Source organism: Mizuhopecten yessoensis, unplaced genomic scaffold (assembly GCF_002113885.1).
Source record: "Mizuhopecten yessoensis strain PY_sf001 unplaced genomic scaffold, ASM211388v2 scaffold11051, whole genome shotgun sequence".
Lineage (NCBI taxonomy): Eukaryota > Metazoa > Mollusca > Bivalvia > Pectinida > Pectinidae > Mizuhopecten > Mizuhopecten yessoensis.
Genome location: NW_018408854.1, coordinates 59,373 through 68,300, shown reverse-complemented (window position 1 = coordinate 68,300; position 8,928 = coordinate 59,373). Strand labels below are relative to the sequence as shown.

At 35.2% G+C, this 8,928-nt stretch overlaps 1 protein-coding gene and 1 pseudogene across 1 annotated transcript in view; one reads left to right on the top strand and one right to left on the bottom strand.

Annotated features, from left to right (window-relative positions):
- Nucleotides 1-569: 569 nt before the first annotated feature.
- LOC110465075 lies at nucleotides 570-3,248 on the bottom strand (annotated as a pseudogene).
- Nucleotides 3,249-6,087: 2,839 nt separating this feature from the next.
- The window catches only part of LOC110465074, a 30,052-nt gene continuing 27,211 nt past the window's right edge, over nucleotides 6,088-8,928 (top strand). The window contains exons 1-2 of the mRNA XM_021520651.1: nucleotides 6,088-6,267; nucleotides 8,332-8,446. Of these exons, the coding sequence (XP_021376326.1) occupies nucleotides 8,343-8,446 (104 nt within the window). The 5' untranslated portion in view covers nucleotides 6,088-6,267; nucleotides 8,332-8,342. The remainder of the gene's footprint in view (nucleotides 6,268-8,331; nucleotides 8,447-8,928) is intronic.

Sequence of the window (8,928 nt, the reverse complement as noted above, 5' to 3'; positions counted from 1 at the left end):
GGAAGGAGATGTTAGGTGTGTTCTGAAAGAACTTGTCCGTTTGAAAATTTGGAATTCTACTCAAGGACGAAAGCTGGAAAACTTTCATCAATTTAAAAAGTCACCATTTGATGTAGATAGAGTAACTTTTAAGGAAATTGTCATGAGGAAAGTTGCAAGACTGAAGAGAGGAATTGCTATTCCAGCAGAAAGTTAAGATGAATCAGATTCAGAAAATGATATTTAACTCACGGTATTAAGGTATCTACAGCTTTGATCTTTGGTATACTTTTAATTAGATCAAGTAGTTTGAAAGTTATGGTCTGAATCAAAGTTGCGGACAAACACTCGCTGATCAAAAATAATCCCAAAATTTGACCATAGCTATAGGGGCATATTCATGTATCTTTCAGAATAAACCTAGAAAACTGGTAATGTCACAAATCTCACAATAAATGCCAGCTGGTACAATATTAAAAGGAGGAACCATCATTAAGATATGTGTGCATTTCCAATTTTCCATAGTTCAGTTAAAAACAACAGGTACTTCATGTGTGGGTTCCTTCAATAGATATTCTTGGACATAAAAACTACTTGATCCAATTAAAACTACCACCTGTGTATTAGAATGTCAAATCAGGATAACAAATTCTGCTACTGTACAACTAAATCATCATGTACACATACTAAACAGTTCCTTACAGTTTGAGCAGCAATCTCCTTTTTGGCCTGAGAAAACAACACTATCAAATCCAAAGTGATTAACCAATATGAGTCTTAAACAACTTTTGAGAGTGCAGTACTTTATCATTTCTTCTGTCATTCCTTTCCTGTTTTTCGCTATGTCATTGTTGTTAAAGTACATAATTGCTGCAGATGGTTGTCCAAGACGCCCTGCGCGTCCAATTTCCTGTAGGTATTTTTCTAAGGTAGTTGGTGGTCTACAATGAATAACACGCACAACGCTTGGTGCATTCACTCCCATTCCGAGGGCGACAGTCGCCAGGACTAATCGTATCTTTGGATCCTGTTTTGGGAGTTCTTGCATGATAACATGTTTCATTGACTCTGGATAGTCCTTGTGATATTGGGCAAATATTCTGTTTTTGTGGATTTTTTTCCCCATCATACGCATCTTCCTGAAGTTCGTGAGAGGTGTATTGAAAAAAAGTGTCCCATGGCTTCCAAGTTTTCGACATACATTATGGTGACTGGGAAGGAATGCTTCTTTTCCTTCAGTTCTGATGCAACTGGCTCAATCAAGTCATCATATTTTTCAAACTTTTTAATATTTGGCAATCTATTTCTAATCTCCAGGGAAATGTTTGGTCGATCCACATTTTCAGATATCACTGCTGGAGTTTTCAAATTCATTTGTTTTGTGAGAGTTTCAATAGATTTGGGAGTTGCTGTTGCAGTTAGCATTAAATGGAAAGCCTTGTCAAACACACATACCAGTTCATCTAATCTCTTAAATGCAGGACGGAATTCGTCTCCCCTGCAAAATGAAATTGTGTAAAATTATATAATTATGCAATTATGAAAGTATATACTAATAGTGAACAATATTGCATTACCTACAAACTTTGATAAATTTACTGATCACCTTATTCAAGATGGCAGTTGTTCTGGTGGAGCACCGTGAAAGATGCTGATCCTTTTTTTTTCTTGTCCTAATTATTCTGATTTCAGACAGGATTTTTTTGAAATATATAATGTAATAGGATTTATTAGTCTGAAATTACCTACATCAGGAGATAATGAGCTATCCCCAGAAACTAATAATTATATATTATCTTAAGTTGAGAATTTTATTGATTTAACTAATAGATTCACCTTACTCGAATTTGATTAATATATTTTTATATAATACTTCCCGTTATATCAATCTGCTCTGTGAATGTGTGTATGTGTGTGCGTGTGTGTTTAGAAGTATGTACATGTATGTTGAAAATGAACTAGTCATCTACGCCACTGGTAGAAGTGTTAACCTTGTTATTAGTGTGTGTAGTTTAAACATTCAGCCATATCATTAATTCAAACATATACATATTTTCCATTTAAATGTTTCAATTATCTATTTCAATACGTAATTAATTATCGATCATTTTGTAAATATATCTTATTATTTTTTATAAATATATATATGTTGTACAAATGTATACCGTTTCAGGAGAAGACTAATATAGGCACTACCTGTTGTCTAATCCTTTTGTAAATACAATAAAATTTGTTGAAACCAGAAACCTACCACCTTGGATCTTCCAAATACATTTGAATATTCATTTCCCGGCCCTCTAAAGTGAACATACAAAAACAGCCTTAAATGGTTTTAATAAGTATTTAAAAAATAGTGTACTCCTAGGGCTATGTGGGGCCACTAGGCAATCTGCCCACTTTGCACCAGCTTCAAATTCAATACTGCCTAGGGAGGGAATCGAACCCTCGAACATAGCGAAAACTTGTGTGTTGATGTTAGAATATATATATATATATACCCTGGTATATATTGTTCTCATTCATTATATAATGTATCATTGTGGTAAAAATTAAGTACAAAGACTTAGTAATATACATATGTGTACTTCATAAAACTTACCACTCTGAAACCACATGGACTTCATCAATAACTATTGCGCAGACAAGATCTTGATACAATTTGGATCGCAGAAGTCTGGAAAATTTGGTTTTCATTAAGGCTTCAGGGTGAGAATATATCAAGTTAAACTCTCCATTCTTCAATTCCTCAAATCGTACATCACACTCTATGGCAACTGTACGGAGTTGATCGACTTCGTCATCTCTGTCCACATCACCATTTTCCTCATTAAATGTAAAACCGTGTGTACCTTCAAATTGATACAAGGAATTGCTACTTCTGACATCAAAAGAACGTTTATATCTATCTATTCCACATGTATGTGAAGTGTAAACGGACAATGATACAGGTGCATGTATATATATATATATGCATAGGAGCCTGAAGTTCTGTCAATAATGAATAATAGTAATACAAAAAAAAATCACCCTTATATGCTTAAATTGTTTTAAGCATGTAAGAGGTTTTTTTTGTGTGTTATTATTATTATTCATTAATTACAGAACTTCAGACTCATATGGGAATACAGTGGGTGTGGGTACTATATTCCACAGATAAAAGTCGATTTTTAACATTATAGATGTATAGTGGAACTCGTTACTGTACCTGTAATGTTTAGACAACAAACACTTATTCCGCTCTTTCTAAGACTCGTCACTTGGTCTTCCATGATAGAATTTAACGGGGAAACAGTCATCGGTTTCTCCCTGGCATGTTAACGCTGAGCAAACCACGATAATAAATGAAAAATCACACTTTTTCCATAGCCTGTTGGCAAAATAGATATACAGTCTTGACCATCATACAAAGCCTTTAACGTCTGAAGCTGCTTTTCTTTCAAGTTTATCCAATTTTCTTTAAACAAGGGCAACTCTGCAATGAAAACTCTATACACTCTTCGAACAACGCCATTTTAAGAACTTCTTTGTAAAGCGATAAGTCTTCCTAATAAGTAAACCGATAGCCCCATCACAATGTGCTGGCGTAGCTGCATATCGCTTACCGTCATACATCCGAGGTTAGATGAAATGAACCGGAATCGGCCGAGGTTTGCCGAATGCCATGTACCATTGTAAATCACAAAATACGGTTTGAGTATTTCCCTAGTGAAAATAAACACACAGTACCAAGTAGAGAACTGGGGGAATGATTGGACATATTACAAAGAATTGGACACAGTAGTTAATATATACGGGAATGAATCGTTAGAAGAGTACCCAACCATTACAATACACGCCAGTAGATGGAGTAGATGGACACATCTTTCTTAGCTTAAAGCTTAAAGGACCTGGCTATCAATGATTTCAATGTTTTGTTTGTTCAATGACGATCAATCCCTTGTCAATCTCTTTACCTTATACATAATTCTCTTTATTATCACCAACTGGTTCGACAATGATACCGTTGACCGGATCAAAGAGTTGTATTGGTTTTTGAAATATGTTGCAATTCCCAGTTTAACTGAAGTGCTAATGTCTTCCTTTCTAATGTCTTCCTTTCTCTGCCCTGCAGGTAGGGCGTAAGAATTGTACCTGCTGCCCCCAATTGCATGATCGTAAGAGGCGACTAAATTTGGGACCTTATCTCTTATCTCCTTTCTAAATAACTTTCTTTTTCCTAATGTCTCCCTTGACAATGCCTCACTTTTGGCCATTTGTTGAGCGTTCGCCCCTGTGAGGAAGGCTTTGGGTTCTGTCCCCTGGCTGAGACATACCAAAGTCTTTAAAAATGGCAGTTTCTACTCCTGCTAAACGCTCGGCAAATTAGGAGTGGGACGACTGATTCGCCCGTTGTCAGTATAATGTGACCAGGTGGGGCGTCCTGCTGGGTGGCTTCGGCAGTATGTTTCAGTGAGGTAGCACTATAAAGTCGGCATCAGTTCCGCGCTATTACAAGAAGACAAACACGAACATATCGCAGCCTCCCAAAATACACACACATACACTACACGCATGCATCTTGCACACAGGGGAGGCCGTCCTTAAATGACCTTGGCTGTTAATAGGACGTTAAACAAAATCAAACAAACAAACAAAGTCTTCCTTTCTGCATGCTTATTTATTTGGATATACATTTAGTTACCTGTGTTAAGGATAGTGTGACCAGGCCCTATTCATCAAACTGTTCTCGTGCTCAAATATGAACTTCAAACCAACTTTCTTGTAACTCGCATAAATCGTGGTACATGCTCACCATTCGGTTTTACGTCGCTTAAACATTAGTTATAAATCACTGACAAAATGTGAATGTTTCATTCATTTATCACCAAAACAGTCACTTTTGCTTTGGCACATAATCTGTGTTCGAGCACGGTAATGGTATAGTGTATACGGCCAACGTAGTGTGTCAGGATACCATGTCATGATATTTGAGTGAGAGAGCATTGAAGGTAGCCAAGGGATGACACCATCAAGTAATGCTGTCTTCTTAGGGCTTTGGTACTGGTACTTTAACCACCAAAAAACAAACGAAGTTCAATTAAACAAATGCTTGTTTTAATAATGACAGGATTGAAGGATGTTAATTTGAATATATTTCAAACGTCTGTTATTGCTAAAGTAATTGATTTCATGAAAACGAGTCCTCATGAAAGTCAATGAATTGTGCTGCCTTGTCGTCTGTTAGTTGAATGGCATGGCCTGCTGCCCTATAACCCTATAGTAAGGATGATATGTATTAACGTGTCTGGTGTAATGAAACCGATTTGATTCCGCGACATGTAATATCCTGTATCCCATAGGGGTATATTGAATAATGATCACACTTCAAATCAAATATCCCTAGCAGTATTATGCAACCTCTTCAATACACATACATAAGTAATGGTTTGATTTAATTTCCTGTTCTACAAATGTTAAGAAAAATAATAATTAAAACCCCGCTATTTACATGTAGGATTGAAATTGATTTGTATGTCGATATGCGTGCATCTCATTCTGTACTTATACAGCTCGTTTTTGGATATTAGAAGTGTACAAAAAATAAAAATGAATTAATGTTGATTGTGTGCGTGTGTGGTTTTTTGGGTTTCCTTTTTGCTTTTCTCTTTGTAGAAACTGCAATACATAAGAGTTTTTTAATTGTCTGGCTGTTTTTGTAGTTGTTTTTGCAGTTAATAAACATTTAGTTTTCGAGACATTCCAAACCAAGGTACATCCAGACCTCAGATAACGAGACTCTCGTCTCGCCAGCCTAAATTTAACAAACCTCGGATTCAAATTCATGGCGACGGCCTATCAATACATCTGCCCCCTTTATATTCCTATAGGAACTTTCGAAAAGTTTTGGAGATTATCCGAAATAACGTATTTTTAAAATCCCATACAATATTAATGAGCTGAGCTGCTTGTCTTAAAAGCTATGGAACTGTCCCCTGTCAGAGCTGACACAAACATACGCCTTCGGTGATACATTAGTCACATGAATAATTTACAGTTCACTTTAATTGTTGAACGTATCGGAACAAAAGCAGGACGGCCTCTCTTCAAACCAATATAAATTCTTACTGAAAGCGGACTTCCAATAGAATTACGCTGCTAAGGCTAAGACATCAGACAGCTCCCGCCAATAGATACAGCGACTGCAGAGTGATATCGTGCGATCAGTGAGGCAAAGTACACATTGTCACCGAAACGGAAACTTTTACTGTGTCAGTAGCCGGGGAAACTCATCAGTCGCTACAACAGAAGGTAAGAGTTATCAATTTGAATCAACATAGCAAATATATACAAAAGTGACATTAATTTACAAAATTATGTTATACAGATTAGAATAGATCACTATTTAAATCTATATCACACATGTAAATGTATGTTGTGACTTTTCATAAATGCTGTGTTAAGATATGAAAAACGGAAACATATTGTTTAAGTGAGAACATTAAAAAAATTGATTGATCAGTAAACTTTGATGATGTCCTTTGCTTCAAAACTGATAACCGGTTTGTGGCTCATGTGTACGGTGCAGAAATATCGAAGAAATACGATTTCATATCCTCATTCAAAGTCAGTTTAAGGTGTCAATTCGTAGGTTGCTCATAGTTTCTATGTATGCGCATTCAATACATTTAAAAGCAAAATCAGTGAATTTTATTAATCTTGAAATATAATAAAAGCAGAAAATACAGTATATCTTTCAAAAATACCAATAGTTTCAAAGTGCTTTTAAAGTTGTTATAACAATAGTAACCTGTGTAGTAAAAACTTCGATTCATGCTGGCAGGAACTAAATGTTCTACAAAACGTGGATTTAAACATATCAGGCACTAGAATGTTAGTATAACGTTTTTAAAATTGTGGTTTTAAGATGGCAGGTATTCACAGTTAGAAAAAATGTGGGATAAACATGTACAATATTACTAAGACTTTTTTTTTTAAGCTGTCAGTTACTTTTAGATAGTATAGTTTGTAAAACGCCAAATTGTAAGCTGTCAGTTACTCCTAGTTAGTCTGTTCACGCTGCTGGATATTAATAGGGAATAAAAAGAATATTTTTAAAAATGTCAGATTATCTTTGTTATTAAGAAGCTGGTATAAAGCTTTCAGATATAACAGATATTGGGCGGAAAGGTGAAAATTTAGTTGATAAAAATTAAGCTCTACAATATTTATTGTGTTTTAATTTTAGATACAAGCATCTACAGCTTCTTTATTAGAACAAAACATAGCTTGGTAAAAACGTTATATGTGATTTTTTATCATTAACCAGAGTGACATTTATCCTGATTAACATTGCAACAATGATTGTCAATGTAATGACTCTATGTGAACCATCAAATGACAGGTGTTATTGTGTTTATGGTGGTTATTGATTAATCTGTTTCTGGAATCTGCAACTCGAAACTCGCTAAAACATATTGGTTATTAACATAAGAATTTTGCAGTAGTCTTGTGACCCTATCAGTAGCAGTACTCGGCAAACGATATGCAACCTTTTTCATTGGAGGCATATATGCACTAAAAATTAAGATCGATGTTCAGTGAGGTGTGACAATGATCATCATCGGTACCCCTTCGCAATTAGAGTTTACCTTTACCATATTATATAGCATGGTCTCTAATTAAAAATGGTGATTTTGACGCTTTTTTATTTAATGAGAGATTAAAGACACGAGTTAAAGGTTATCATTTTCCTGCGTCTTTGCGAAACCAATCAACGTTTTCGTTTTCGGTGTCATTAATCTTGTATTATTTGTGTAACTGAAACAACTTTGAGATCCGTTATATTAAAGTCTTGAACATTTATTCAAATCGAGGTTCCGTGTGCTTTTAGGAATATCAATCATATAACACTAAATGGATTTTCCACAATCAGTTAAAATGAGAATTTCGGTCATCAGAAAACGAACGTCTTATCGAATACATTTCGTATAGGCACATAGATAATTGACATTACATAGATAGTGACGAAGCAAGACATGGTTATATAATCAAATCGGGTGTCTGAACGGTAATATCACATCCGTGGACTGTCTTTTATTGTCATGTTTTACAGTAAATACTTATCCCTGATTAGACAGTTACTGGAAAATAGTGATTTTAGTCACATTGTTTAACCTTAGCATAAAGGGAGTATTAGACTTTTCTCGGATACATGTCTTTTTTCAACGTTGTTTTGAAATTTCAAGCGAGAAACATTATACATGTTCCACTTCTTTAACTTTGAAATTGCGTCTTTAGATATAGATAAAAACAACTCTCATGAATATTTGTATTTAACCTTCGACTTCTGTCATCTTTTTTTCTGGCCACAAGATTCCACTGAGATGAGACTACAGACCTGGGTGTTGCTGTATGTCCTTCTTCCGCTCGTTGCCATGGTTTCTAGTATACCTCTCTACGGGGATATGGCGATATACACTGACAAAAGGTAAGTCCTCATATCATATCGCCTTTATGAACAGGAATGAATATAAATCATCACTTTTATAGAACAATAATTGAAAAAAATATGCTTCTTAGTGTAAGTTTATTTTTGTTTTTGTTTTGTTCTTTTGTTTTCTTTTGTTTTGTTATGGGGATGAGGGGAGGGGGCACCATTAATGATATCGTGCGTATATCGAGGCATCACCGAAGTATTACTGTTCAAATATTGAAGTTCGAATTAGCATTATATGAGAGTTTTTTCCAGAGAATTTTCAATATCGTTTAATTCTGTGAGCAATGTGAGCATTTGAATGATACTGCTGAAACCTATATACTTCGCCCCTGTCTGTGTTCTAATGAAGTCACCTTCACAATTAGACATGTTTTCAATACAAGTTAAATACACCGTCAACCTTGGTATATGATATATACGTGTTAATGCTTTCATAAATTGGCAACTTTACGGCAAACATTTTACGTTCTTAC